This window comes from Corvus kubaryi, unplaced genomic scaffold (genome assembly GCF_017639235.1).
Source record: "Corvus kubaryi isolate FWS band 111438036 unplaced genomic scaffold, C.kubaryi_AGA036_p1.0 split3-73, whole genome shotgun sequence".
NCBI lineage: Eukaryota > Metazoa > Chordata > Aves > Passeriformes > Corvidae > Corvus > Corvus kubaryi.
The window spans coordinates 25,935,696-25,950,064 of record NW_024582091.1 but is presented as its reverse complement, the minus strand read 5'-3'; the positions used below and the strand labels follow the sequence as shown (position 1 = coordinate 25,950,064).

At 40.0% G+C, this 14,369-nt stretch overlaps 1 protein-coding gene across 1 annotated transcript in view; it reads right to left on the bottom strand.

Annotated features, from left to right (window-relative positions):
* Positions 1-3,644: 3,644 nt before the first annotated feature.
* CDC40 (cell division cycle 40) overlaps positions 3,645-14,369 on the bottom strand; it is a 37,836-nt gene continuing 27,111 nt past the window's right edge. The window contains exons 10-15 of the mRNA XM_042017271.1: positions 13,271-13,372; positions 11,906-12,021; positions 11,691-11,824; positions 6,958-7,034; positions 5,363-5,507; positions 3,645-4,611 (exon numbers count right to left, since the gene is read on the bottom strand). Of these exons, the coding sequence (XP_041873205.1) occupies positions 4,434-4,611; positions 5,363-5,507; positions 6,958-7,034; positions 11,691-11,824; positions 11,906-12,021; positions 13,271-13,372 (752 nt within the window). The 3' untranslated portion in view covers positions 3,645-4,433. The remainder of the gene's footprint in view (positions 4,612-5,362; positions 5,508-6,957; positions 7,035-11,690; positions 11,825-11,905; positions 12,022-13,270; positions 13,373-14,369) is intronic.

Below are 14,369 nucleotides of genomic sequence, written 5' to 3'. Positions count from 1 at the left end.
GAGGAGCTGAAGGAGCAAGATTGTATTGGGATGCCAAAGCAAAATATAAACAACACCATGGGCAAAGGCCCATGGGTGCTTGGGGAAATCAGCCTGGAGCAAGCTAAGGCGGGAGGTTAAATTGTTACAACTCTTCTAGGACAGGGCATTTTTCTTTTTTTTTCCTCTTAAAAGCATTTCACAAGAGTTTAAACTCCACCTAAAAAATAAAGACTTGTTACACAATTAAAGAGTTTAGCTGGGGAAGAGGAGCAAGACACCAACTGTGGAGCAATTATGCTGGGAGAATGGGAAAGATTTGCAGCTCCCATAACTATGTCTGGGTAACTGTCAGCGGTCTTGAAGCTCCATAAAGTTCCTATTACTGAAATGACTCCCCAGAGGATTTGTGTTGCTGTCTTCCTTTCCCAAACCAAAGAAGCAGGCTCAGTTAGCCTTGACATCTTCCAGATTAACCAAAAAAACCCCAAGGCCTAAGGAGAACCTCTTACTCTACTGACCAATGCAGCAACGTTTCATTTGAGCAGCCCCCAGCGGCGTGAATCATAGCAGGGAAAAAGGAGGCTCAGTGCATTTAACATATTTTCAATATTCTGTCATACAAGACAACAAACAGGTCTGAGGACAAACTTCCAGTGCGCCTGGTGAATTTACAGGTCCATGGCCTGCTGAAAGTTATTGCAATTTGTTTCTGAAAGCTTTAAATTCTGCTAGCAGCTTCTGTAAACATAGCCCTGCCACAAGCAGTTTTCTCTGAGTGCTGCAAGAGAGCTGTGGTGTCTGTTTTGCTTATCAGCAAGCCTAACAGAAAAGCCGTATTTTACTGCAAAATATGAGGCTTAGAATTTTGAGTGTATGTTAGTGAAGTCAACCTACAGTAACAAGTCCCTTAAGTAGTCTCCAGAGGAACAACCTCCCTGGCAACTGATTTTTTGTGGTGTACAGGTTCAACTGTTTATAGAAGTCTTCCAAGCAAAACTCCCCTCCCTCCTCCGCGCTCCGCGTGTTCCCCCTCGTGCAGGCTGCTTGTCATATGGAGTCTTTCTAGTGAACGGGAGCAGGATTTTGTAATAACCAGCTGGTAGAAAGAAGGAAAGTACATCGTGTTACTGGGCTGTGAGAGCTGCAAGGCTCCCTGTTTAAATCAGCTGTTAAAGACCACGGTGTTAAACGGCATACTGAACATCTGCCTGCTGCTAAAAAGTGGCTTTTTACAAGACAATCTTGGACTTTTCTGGTTGTACAGTAATTTTGATGTTTGTTCTTCATAATGAGGGCAAAGACTGAGCAGCCCCATCTTACTGGGGACAATTATAAACTCTGAGCAAGACAGATGTCAAGACCATCTGCTTCAAGACAGCCAGCCTCCTTATCAGCGATGCACGAGGATATGTGGGCTATTTCCCCCTCTCACATATGAAAAAAGTCCAAGAAAAAGCTGGCAAAAGGTCAAAGAAACTATCAATTTTCCCAGACAGAACTCCAAGAATGATGGAGATAGTTGACTGACCTGTAAAACTTCCGCTGTAAAAGCAACTGGTATTAATAAAATCAGTAACATATTGGCATGGCACTTCTGAAAGTTACAGGTGCATGATCAAGGGGAACAAAATAATGATACTGTGACAGCAGCCCTGCAGCTCAGCTTGCCTGTGTTCCTTCCTGGCAGTGCAACACACTTGCCTCCAGCCCTCCCAAGATGCTCCTTTCAGCTCGAATCACTATGCTGCATTCTCCACTAACATCAGAGGAAAATTAATCGGGTATCTCGAAAGGCACTCTTCCCTTTTCTCCCAATGCTGCCTTTTCCCTGGATCTGTCTGCTCATAGGCCAAGTTCAGCCTAGAGGTCTCAGACTAGACTTGCTCTGACCAACACCTGTAACAGACCAGTTTCTGGTGAAACATGAAATTGGGAATAGAAGGACATGATTTGAGGTGATTAGCCCAGAAAGAAATCTCTTCCCAGGTGGCTGCTGGAAAGACAAGTTTGGACCTGCACCACACTCACACACACATCTATCCATGTGCACAGCAAACTAGCTGACAGTGTGAGCTTTGCAGTCAGTTTGCTTATCAGCAAGCCTAACAGGGAATTACCCTCATAAAAATTCCCCCTGCAGACTTCAATGCAGATGTGAGAAATTCCACAAAAGATTAATGTGGTGACCAACTGTGAAGGACAAAAGATTTTATCTGAAAGTTTCTAGGGCAATTTTGACTCTGAGCTTGCTGCAAACATTTAATCCCAATTCATCAACTCCAGCAGAATTGATTGAAACATTTCTTTTTTTTTTTTTCCTCCAACGGTAACACCCAGTATATTACTACAAGAGTTTATACACTTATTTTTATATTTTGCATATACTACTTTACACATATATATCTAAAGTTCAGCCTGGTAGGTGACACATGGAAAAACACAGTACCAACAACAGAGTCAAGCATTTTGTGTATTATGATTTAAATGTTTTTAAGCATTTGGGAAAGGTGTTTCTTATGTAAATGCCAGAATGTATTCCTAGTTTCTGTGTTCCAGATTTTCTATCTGCTCTATTCCTCCTCGCCTCCCTATTCCCCTGTACATATAAACTGTTAACAGTCAGGGCACACTGCCACATATCCATTTGGGAAATGTATTTGAAGGAAAAAATCCGTTCCAAATTACTCCAGCCCCCTTTCTCTTGAAGCAGCACCCGGCACACAACACACACCAGAGCTCAACTCCCAGCTCAGGAATCAAACCTTACCTATGAGAAGCACATCAGAAATTCATCCTCTGCAAGACAGCAGCAGCTCTTTCCCACCCACACTGTGAAGAGCAGAGAAGCAGGAACAGCCTCTTCTCTCCCTACAGAGGATCAGTCCTCAGGACATGTTGGACCAGCTCTTTCCTCTCTCTCCAGGCTCTACTGTTTCCTGTCTCAGTCCTTGTCTGGGAACAAGGCTGGGCAATACCCAGTTACAACCAGGATGGTGCTTGTGGAAACAGTGCATGGACTTTTTCAGGCACACAAGGCTACTGGGATGGGAAAGTAACCAGGAACACGTAAACTCAGTGCAGTTACACAACAGCATGGACTGACAGTGGAATGACTCTCAAGCTCAGCATTACAGAGTTGGTCTAAAAATGCCTAAGCTTCCTGTTCACTCACAAGGGCCTAACTTGTGTAACTCACTCTTTGAAAGACCAGAATTGTCTTGCAACCAGTCAAACAACCCAAACCTCACACAAAACAACCAACCCATTTCCTTCCATCTCAACAATGTGGGATTCTTTGCCTCAGCTTCTACCCTACTGTCAGTTAAGGCAATTATTCCTTTGCTATTCTTTATAATGGATGAGTAGTGATTGGATTCACAGTAAACAACATAGTGTAATTCAAAACTGTAATTAAAGACTGATCAATGGGGATAAAACTTGCTACATGCATTTATTTTTATGTGCCCAAAAAAGAGAGCAGACAGGGAGCCAAAAGGATTTTTTTTTCTCTCCTGCTGCCAACTTGCCTTAGTTTTAAATGAACACTGCAAGAGAATGAGTTTATCTAAACACTGATATAACTGCACATTAAAATACCAGATGGTAGGAAATATTTTATATGGACACTGCAAGATAGAAAAATTGAACAAAGATAAGCAGACTTCTTATAAAAAGATTTATTAAAAATAAGTTCTTTAAAGAGAAAAAGTGTGACATGTATATACATTAAATTGTCAAAAACCTTCGCGGGGCTTATAATACAAACTATTCCAAACAGAACAAGAGACATTCAGGTTTTTTTTTAATATGTCATGCTTAATGAAACAGAATAGCATATGGGAAGACAAAAAACCAACACACTGCACACAACCATCACAAGGAAAACCCTGAAAATGAAGACTACTTGCAAAGGTGAAAGGGAGCGATCCTCATGATTCTACGGACAGAAACTACGACTATGAATGGCATCTTCAGTTGATAGAGCTCACCTGACAACTGCTAGCTTCCAATTAATTCTTCATTTCTACTGTGAATTAGCAAATCTCAGCAAGTGGATTTGTGCTTATCTTTTTCAGCTCTATTGCAGTAGGTACCAAAGGTTTCTTCTTAGGAAGAAAGTTACACAATTGCTGGTTTTCTCCTTTAATTCTCTGACAGCCAGAACCACAAAAATAGTTTTTCTTAAAATTATTTTATTTTACAAGAGTGTTTTGCACAAGCAGTGGCAAGACAAACTGGCACATGATTCTGCATGCTTCAGATGACCTCAGCTTAGCTTCTCATTCCTAGATGCCATATTTAGAACTTTATCCTTTCACTTGAGTCTTCTGAATTTCCTGGTGTTTAGTGCATATATACAGTGAGCTGAGAACTGCAGTGTTACAAATGTCTACCCACCCTCACAGCAGAATGCACCCTAATCTCAGATGTATGCAGGACTTGCATCCTCTTTAGTCCCATAGTTTAATCAGACCATCCCAGCCACATGTAATGACTTTGGATGTTTCGTGTGGATGCCACACGGCACCGATGCAGACTTTGTCATGTGCTTTTAACCTGCTGTAGAGTTTTGTTGTCTTCCAGTCCCAGATGTTTAGTTTCCCATCTGCATCTCCAGATATTACATAGCTGTATTAACAGGAATAAAATGGAAGTTGTATTATGTGTACAGACTGCTTGTATACTATTACAAGTAGCAACTGAGCAACAGAAAAGAGCTTCCCCCAGGGAGCTTCCCATCTGACACAGCCTGCAAACATACCTACCAAGGAATTAGCATTCATGCTGTGCTCTAAGAGCACACAAGTCCTGCAGAAGGTGATTCCTCAACTGTGAGGTAAATGTGCTAAGCAGTGTGATTATACCCTGCACTGTGTTACCGGAACCAAAGAAAAAGCGCCACAAGTTTCTCTAAAATTATAGATGCTTTTTCCTCTGGGTTTGCTGAGGTTATTCCCCAGGTTTACAGTAACTGGTATATTATGTACACACAGTACTAAATGTATGGGCATATTACTAAGCCAACAGGAAGAAAGAGATGGTTCTCTGAACAGTAAGTGAGGATACCCAACCAGACCTACGAACTGGGGGAATGGGGTGAGTTCAAACCCCAGATACTCTAGACAAGTGCACGTTGTGGGAATAGACCCTGCACTGCACACCACGTGCAGACAGACAGATGGGAGTCAGATGTGGAAGCCTCTCTTAGTCTTATCAGATACTAAGAGTAAACTTTCTGTTCTGCTTGGCAAGAGAGCTCTGCCTGATGCTGAGCCAATAGGATGACTGTGCATTCATGAATGTTGCAGAGGATTCAAAAGGAAATTTAGTGTCCATACCTGCAAGTTTTAAGACGAATTTCATTCCCACAAAAACTTACCTCATATCAGGTGAAAAATCCACTTGACAAGCATAGCCAGCTACCATGTGACCTTTAAAAATTTTCTTTTTGTTTAATCTGAATCTGTTCTGAGCTCCAAAAATCAAGATTTGGTTATCCATTGACTGGCAAGCCAACCATTTCCCTGTAAATGCAATAAACAAAGATGGTATCAGGGTGCTGCATCTGAGGAAACAGACCTAACTGGGATGTTTTTATAGACTTTTATAATTTTTCTTACACTATCTTAATCCAGATTTTCATTATGTAGCAGGGTTCTAGGTAACAGTTGATATTGCTTCTGCCTGGTACAACTGCCAAGAGTTGAAACCTTATGTTTGACAGGATTTGGGATGCCTATTCCTACAAAATGCACTCAGGACTCTACTAACGCTCTGGCTGTTCCAGCTATGTGCTGCATCAACCCCACTGACTTCCTGTTAAGTTTTTAAGATACAGTGTAATCTTGCTGCTGCACATAATCACGTAAGTCAGTGAGGGGAAAAAAATCCACCTAGCTGCAATCTACTTGATCACCTGTTTTGTGGGTACTCTAAGATAGTCACCCCCTCTTTCCTTTATGGGAAAAATAGGTCTAAGGTAGAAGAAGGAATTTGAAAATACTTACATTTTTGCAAATATTTAGTATTCTCTGCCTTAATGGAATGCAATTAATGAAGATATTTTCGTGAAAGAAAAATCAAGGCTTTTCTGATCAACCTTCTCATTTTGCATCTTGGCAGTGCACTAACTCCTGCCTGAGAATTCAGCGAAGAGGATGTGCTACACAACACCCAGAACAGAGACTTCTGTCCTGAACTCTGCATATTGTCACTGCCTTTAAAGTGTTTTATGCAGTGACAATGTAACATTAGCGGTGCAACAAGTTGATCAGCCTCTACTCAGCGTAATGGCACTGTTAACAGCAAATCTGGCAACACTGTAATAATAATGGTGACACTAAGGTATTTAAATTTGGCCAAAACAGATAACAGGATTTTTGTCCTGTTAGAAGGATTTTCACTGATTATGTGAGGCACTAAACAATTATCCTCCTTCAGCATTATTCTCATTGAAGAAAATAAACACCAGTGAAACATTAGCATAAAGAAACACTGAGATAATTTGGGATTTATCTTATGTAAGAGTTTTTTGGACTATATTCAGACCAGAAGGGGACAGGATCATGTAAAACATCAGTTTCTGCTTTAACAGTGGCACCACAAGGACTGCTGAACTTGCTTAACTCTTTGCTGCCATTGTCAGTTCCCACCATTGTTTCTCTTAATATTTTAAAAGCAGCAAACAGCACATGGTAGCTCTATAAAGAGTCCTTTTGCCTTGTCTGGATGAAGGCCTAATTTTAAACTGATACAGTCACCCTGATATAAACCCTCATTTTGACATACTTGTTCTTTATAATTTTAGATCAAAACAAGATCCAGTCCAATCTTGGAATAAGTGCACAGAGTGACTGGGGAGGGGGGTTAGATTGGGCTGAAAGGAGGATGCAACACAGCAACATCACAGAAATATAATCAGTAAGACATGCCTAAGTAAATTAGGTCTAAGAAGGCAGTAAAGTGTTAACCTACCATTTGGAGACAAAGTCACGGCTGGCATGGAATGCATACTTGGCTCAGCTATGTACTTGAAGTCTACAGGAATGTCCCTGCAAAAGGAAGAAGTATGTGTTTTATGAAGACGTGGAGATGTTCCAGAGAGTTGCCTCAAGTCAGCTGAGGATTTACGTGGTGACTGAACCGTGGAAAATGTATGGTGGCATCCAAAGGAAGAATATGCAAAAGCTCAAAAATATTATGAATGTCCACCCGAGAGCTCCAGATGTGGAGCCATCTACAGCATAACCTCAGAGTGTGTGAATTTACCACAATCAAATGATCCAGAGTCTAAATTAGAGTCATCATTCTAATGGTTAAGCGTAAACTGTTACACAAAGTTCCTTTATTGCCTCCAGTATAACTGCAGCTCTTACAAAGTTCCTATTTAGATAGAAAGAACATACTGACATTTGCATGGATCTTACTGGAATATCTCATTGACTTGAGTTTTGTTTTAACTCGAATTGCTCTGCCTTTTAAAAAATTCTTCTTTTTTTAAACTTTTTTTAAAGGAAAAGAAAACAGGATTTTCTCCCTCTCTCTCATCTCTCTGATAATGCCCTTTTCCTCCTGATCTCCCCCAAACAGCATGCCAACCAATTCCAAATATTCACAGCTGAACTGAACGCTGAACTTCCCAGCTCAATGGCATAAAAGACTGTGCCAGAGCATGTCCTTAACATATACTGTCCTGTACAAAGGCCTAGGGAAAAAACAAGGACAGTCTAACCCTTACTTCGCAGAACTGCCATTTGGTTTTGACTATATAAATTGAATTACTAACGGTTTGTGCATATTCACAGTATTCCTAATACCCTGCACTGGAAGACTGGAAGAAAGGGAAGGCATGCACACGGCTTTCTCATTAAGCAAAAGAAACCTCCAGCAGAAAATAGATTTGATTAATGTATTCTGCAGAAAACACATGCAAAATGTTCTGTAGCAACATTAATTAATACAAAGGGGATGTTTATGACTTCATTGTCTAATTCACAGAGCAGAAGGGCTGCTGGGACACTCTCGGAGCGGAGAGCGTGGGTGGCTGCCTCGTCCCAGCTGCCCGAGCCTTGTTGGATGGCAATACGGTCGGCATTAGCAAGGTAATTACCATCCTGCTTTATTGTGGAGGAAGTTATTTCCCACCATCTTGAGTTAAGCAACACACACAGGGGCAGTAGGGTGAGAAGCTGCTCTGTTGTCAGGAAGTGACACAAATGCTCCTGTGAGTTAAATGTTAAAATAATTTATTCCTCAGAGTGAGAAGGACAACCCACTTAATACACTCCATGGATAAAAGCATGTGCTTTAGGCCAGGGATAACCAGCTTCCAAACAGGCAGACCTAAGACGGCTGTTAGGCAGCAAATCTGTAAACAAGTAACAAAAAGTCCACATCATCTCTGAGGCCGATCAACCCAACAGCACAGGAAGTGCAGCCCCTGTGCCACATCCTACCCAAACAGTTTCCAGCTCCATTTGCAAGAGGACACAAGGTTATTACTGCAGCAAGGCCAGGCCCTGATCCACTCCCACCACCCAGCACTCCTGCAGACCAACAATCTTCTCGAGTCCTCAATGCCAGGTAGAACCAATCCCACCAGAAGCCCCATTAAAGTCTCATCACAGAAGATGCATCTCCAATACTGAATTGTACTGCACTCAGAAATTTAAATGCAGCACAGGTTGTTCTGCCTTCTTCTCGTTTTACAAATGAGGGCTGGCTCATCTACTAGAATTTATTCACAATAGCTCTGCTTTATGTTGATACCTACCAGGCACACTTAGGACAGCAGCAGAATATGCTGCATTAAACTATTAGGCAGAATAAAGACATGCATTTGTGTTTCACATTTGCTTCCAGTCGAATTGCTAAATAAGTAGTGTCAGCCTGCTCTCTTAAAAAAACCTTAAAAAAATTGCCAACATAGATGCTATCCTGGTTGCCCAACCTCAAAACTCATATGATATTTTTTTTTATGATGAACTTTTAATATTTAAATATTTCAAAGTCCTTTCCCCACTTCATAGCATTTCAAAGGCTGAAAAGTTTTAAATACCAGAAGTGATACCTGCTAGTCAAGATTTAGAAGTGTTATACTGGGGTTCTGATACAACTTCTTCCCCAGGCAACAGGAAGAAAAATCTCTTTAATGAAAGAAGGAAAAATCCCGAAGCCAACCCAAACCCTCAGTCCAACCCAATCCAGTTTTGGGACCTACACATCATGAAGACGTCTCTCAGAAGACTACACCATCTCTACCAGGAACCATGGGCAAAAAGGCCTGCTGAGGGGCATAGCTTTACAGAGATGACAAGCCTCCCAAGCCAGTCAGCATAATAGCTAAATTACCACTGCACAGTTCTTGCTTTGCTGGCTGACTTGGAGGTAAAAAGAAGTAACAGCCTCCAAAGTTAAAAGCCCAACTCATTTCACTGCTTACCCAAGCAGGATCAGATGCTCGGGTAAGCAGTAAAAAAAAAGACAAAGCAAAGACAAAGCAACATTTTGCATTTCTAGAAGAAAGAACACAGAATATGATACCCATGTCAACTTTAATATCCCAATCACATTAAATGCAAAAGCAGACAAATTTTCAAGTACTCCCATTAATATTCCTATATAAACCATATAATCTAAAAGAGTCTGTGCTATACTTGAAGTCTGAACTTTCAGCAACTAACCAACTGCAATTCTAAGCACAGCCCAGTGAAATCTGTGCATGGGATGAATTCTTGGGGAAAGGAGATTTAAGTTCTCAGGAGTTCCTCACTGTGATGAAGTCAGACGTGCCATCCCAGTACCAGCTCTGGCCAAGTCAAAGTGTTTACAAAACACACTACAAAATTCCTCTAGACAATTGTAACTAAGCAATTAGACCAACTTTTAATTACTGGTTTTTAAGGCCATACTCAGGTCATAATTACTTCCACTTTGTTTCTGTAGGATACTGAAGGAACATTGTGCTGAAGAGCATATGAAGAAAAGTGCCAAAAGGTGCAGTAACCAAATCACTGCTAAGTAGCAAATAATTTTTCTTATCAATTTAGGAAAAAAAGATTTGAGAAATGATTTGCCATGGAAGTCTCTGAGCTCCAAAATCTTCCACAACAAATGTATTAACTTAGTTTTAAGGCATTTTAAAAATCTGGATCTTGAAATTATAGATATATGCTTACAGACCAATTAACATATATCATGGCAGGTTGTGGGGAAAGGTTTACAAGTCATGCCCAGGAAGATGGCATTACATTTGCTCTTCATAAAACCAAAGAATTTCCCAACAACTGCATCGCAGAGTATTGCCTAGAGTCGAGTTCCCAATCATTTGAACAAGGGAGCTCTTTCTTCAGCGTACAAGCAGCTATTACGTATTTTTTCTTCAGAAGGACAGAACTTCTGCTACTGGAACAATCAGGTTGTGATGTTCCCATGCCAGAACCTTTTTGCCTTTCCTGCTTTTCCCCACAGACTGACTAAATCCACCCACTTCACTATTTATTTCAGCCGTCACACAAAGTTCATAAAACAAGGGCAATCCAATCTCAGGGAAATAACAGATTTGTGCAAGCGAGATCATCCTCCCACTCACCAGAGATGAGACATTCCGTAGCAGACATGGTATTGTAAAGATTTTTCTTTAAGGAGCTCAGTAACTGCATGGGTCTACTTATGAAGTACTGAACAGAGGCTTTCTTGGAGTGGCATATGGTGACAGCATTTTATGTCTAGCCTAAGCCTGGGTTCCCAGACTTTGGTCATTCCCACTGCTACTGGCAATGATAGCAGCCGATCACAGACAAGCTGAGGATTTAGCTGGCTGCTTGGGTAGCATTCCAATACCACAGATTGGAGTCTCCTGTCTGGGCTACAGGGGAAAAAAAAAAAGAAAAAGAAAAAAGAAAAAGAAAAAAAAAAGGCAGCTAGGAAGGAACTGATTAGTCACAGAGCTGTCGAACTAGTGTCTGTATTATGCAACAGCTTTGCATGTGTGAACAGCAAAAGGAAATGAATACCTCAAGATATGGGACTGATTATTTAAAAAAAAAAATCTCAAATCCTAGAGGAATCTTAAAAGTCTAAAATTCAAGATCTTAGTACCTAGAATCTTGCAAAAAACATTTCAGGTAGGAGTGATCTGTTTTCTCCACAGGTTAAATGTTAAAAACTGGAAACCATTTAAAATATTTTGTATTATTTTTTCTTGGACAGACTCTCCCTTGTCTGTCATCTATTGTATTCATACTGCGTGTATCAATGATTGCCGGAAGCCAGACTATCAGAAAACCAGAATAAAGCTACACTAAACTAGTTATTTCAAACATGGGCCAAGTACTATATAACACTATGGACATCCAAGTTCAAAGCATTCAAAACCAACATACACCAATTGTAATAGAGTAGATATTTCTTTAAGAGGTTAATTTAAAGACTAATACACCCTTGGGGAAAGGGGAGAGAGCAGAGACCATTAATAGAGTGCAGTGTGTTTCAGGCTGATAGGGCTGTCTTATGTTTTCTTTGGGGAAGAGGAAATCTATGAAGTGTCTCAAGCATCAAGTCAGAACAGGGTTTTAAAGCTTTTCCTGAGCTAGCTACAACTCAGTACACTCCAGTGGCCTATGTGCTATGTACACTTTTAAAAATAAACTCTCTTCTCAGTTTGCTCACAATACACTTTGAAGTAAAATTCAAAATTTTAAACTTACCATTCCCAGACTCTTAAACTCTTGTCATCAGATGTACTCACAAACCTTCTATTTTCATCCACAAACACAATGGTGTTGACAGCTCCCAAGTGCCTATCGTATTCCTGCACAATCTCACCACTTCGAATATCCCACTGCAATTAAAAGTCAGAATAAGAACCTGTTTTTTATTAAATAGCAGTATTTTTAGAGAAATAAATATTGAGTAGACATACCTGCACAATTTTCTTATCTGACATTCCTGCAACAAAGAGATTTTGTTTATCTTCATCAGGATTGAACTTGACACAATAAGGAACCTTCCTGTTGGTGAATCTTGAAATACATTGCCCTGCAACAGAAAACCCATTCATACTGTATCAGGTTGGAAGTGCTATGGGCTTGGTTGTTTGCAGATATTGAAAAAAAGCACTTTACTAAGAGCAGATAATACTTCTTTTAAAGTCCTTGAGAGAATTAGAGGGTAGAATTCGCCCTGCTCTTTGATTAGACCTTCTTTCACATTTGTGTGCATGCACCTGTATAAACATGCACACATACAAACTGTTATGTAAGTTTGCTACAGCTTTCCAATCAATACAAATGCTCAGTAGCCTGCATGCCACCAGGACAGATCAAGAACATAAGGACTGGTTCAGGACATCACAAGCTGACCACTGTCTTTGCAAAACATCCCCTCCTTAGGATCAGAGGTCTTCTCAACAAGAGGAAACAAACTTGGGCAAGAACTCAAGACTAACCTTAGAAAAGGGGAGCAGTAATGCAACTGCAAAATAAAGCCCTGACCTCCTCTCATAGCTTCAGCCACAAATACCCTGATTACATGTTATCCGTAACTTATGGGAGCCATGTTAATCCAAAAGCTCTGTCTAAACAACTGAGTTCAGACTCAAGACTGGAGAATTTGACTTTTCACCTTTCTGGCTACCACCTGTATAAGATTAGTGGCACTGCTAACCCAGAAACCTAACATCTTTTTCAAACATGGGAACTTCTTGTCTTAGGAAGAGACCCCGGTTTAAAAGAACACCATCAAAATCTATCCTGTATTTTTTTAATTTAACAAACTATTTGTATCAGAATGTTACAGAGCATCTTCCAGGCATGAGAGCATCAGACCTACCCTTCAACTCCCTATATCAGCAGCCCAGTTACGACCACCTTTTTTTAATTGGAGTGCTCTTCAAGTTCGGGTTGAGCAAAAGACCAAGTGAGCTAATTTTTCTAAATTAAGCATATTTAGGTGTAAAGAGTAATTTTACAGCTGTAAATGTAAACATGCAATTAAATGATTTGGCAAGATGTCTTTTTGCTGAAAAAATGTTCTAGCATTACAAATAACTATCAAATTTCTCAAATAAAAAGGTATATGAAATACAGATAGTGTCAATTGCACCACCACAGATAACAACAAAACATATAAGGGAAAAAAGACTAATTATCCTGTAATGAAAGCCTAAACAGTGAACTACAAGACAATATGAAGGACAACCGGAAACAATCGGAATGATAAGATATCGTTCTAGTCCCTGTTACTTAAAAACAGTGCCAAATAACAGCACCCACAAACACAAGCCTACCTGTTTCAGTGTCCCAGAGTTTTAGATAGCGGTCATACGCAGCACTAAGGAACTGAGTGCCTGCATTGTTAAAACAGATGTCTCGAACAGCTTTACTGTGTCCTACAAAATAGAAAAAATGCAATGGTAAACTTGCATCCATTCATACTTAGAATTAATGTGTTGGGTTTTTAAAAAAAACCCAACTCATATTACTCCAGTTAAATGCTCTAACAATGCAAAGAGAAGAAGAAAACCACTTACTGAAGTTCCTCAAGAGAACTAATAAAGAATAATTTAAATGAGAAAGAAAAAGTAACTACTAAAGAATGATGAGAATAAAACCCCATAACACCCTCACACCTCTAAGACACTGGAGAGAGAAACAAAAGCATTGCACAGAAACAAACAACATAAATTGAGCAGAACTTGAGAAGAAATTTTAAACACACTAATAAATGGCAACATCTAATGAAAAAGAGGAGAGACAAACACTACATGAGACACATTTAATGGAGAAACGTTTATAATTAGAAAACAGGTACAAAATACAGGAAATATTAAATCAGAAAGCTAAGAATGCTTTCATCTGATGTTAACCTTGCTGCTCCTCAGCCTCAATACTTTCATCTGACCACCACATCAGACTTGCAGTTCTTTTTAGTTAAAATATTAACACAGTAATTGAAATACAGCAAAATGGCAGGCAAACCTGGTCGACAATAAGAATCTTTTGAGAAAAACAGTCACACTGTTCAAAAAGAGCAGTCTATTGAGAGAGAACCTTTTTGAGCCATCATCTTTGCCACACTGCTGTCACCAGAAATAACAGGTGAAAAAAGATTTCTTTATTGTTACTCAACATATATTCACTCAGTGTTCTAGAAATGTTCCTATTTCAATAGAGAATCAGCTACTTTTGTTCTGCATTCAAGGCTGCTAAGAAGTTTGTATTTCTCTGTCTCTCAGCTATGTGCTTTAAAAAGCACCTGTTACATGAACAAAGACTGTACCTGAACCTAAAAAAGATTTCCCATGCTTTTGCACTAAAAACTCAGCACAGATGGAATGACCTATTTAAGGTGGGATCATCAGATCATGAGACGCTCCCCCCCCCCCG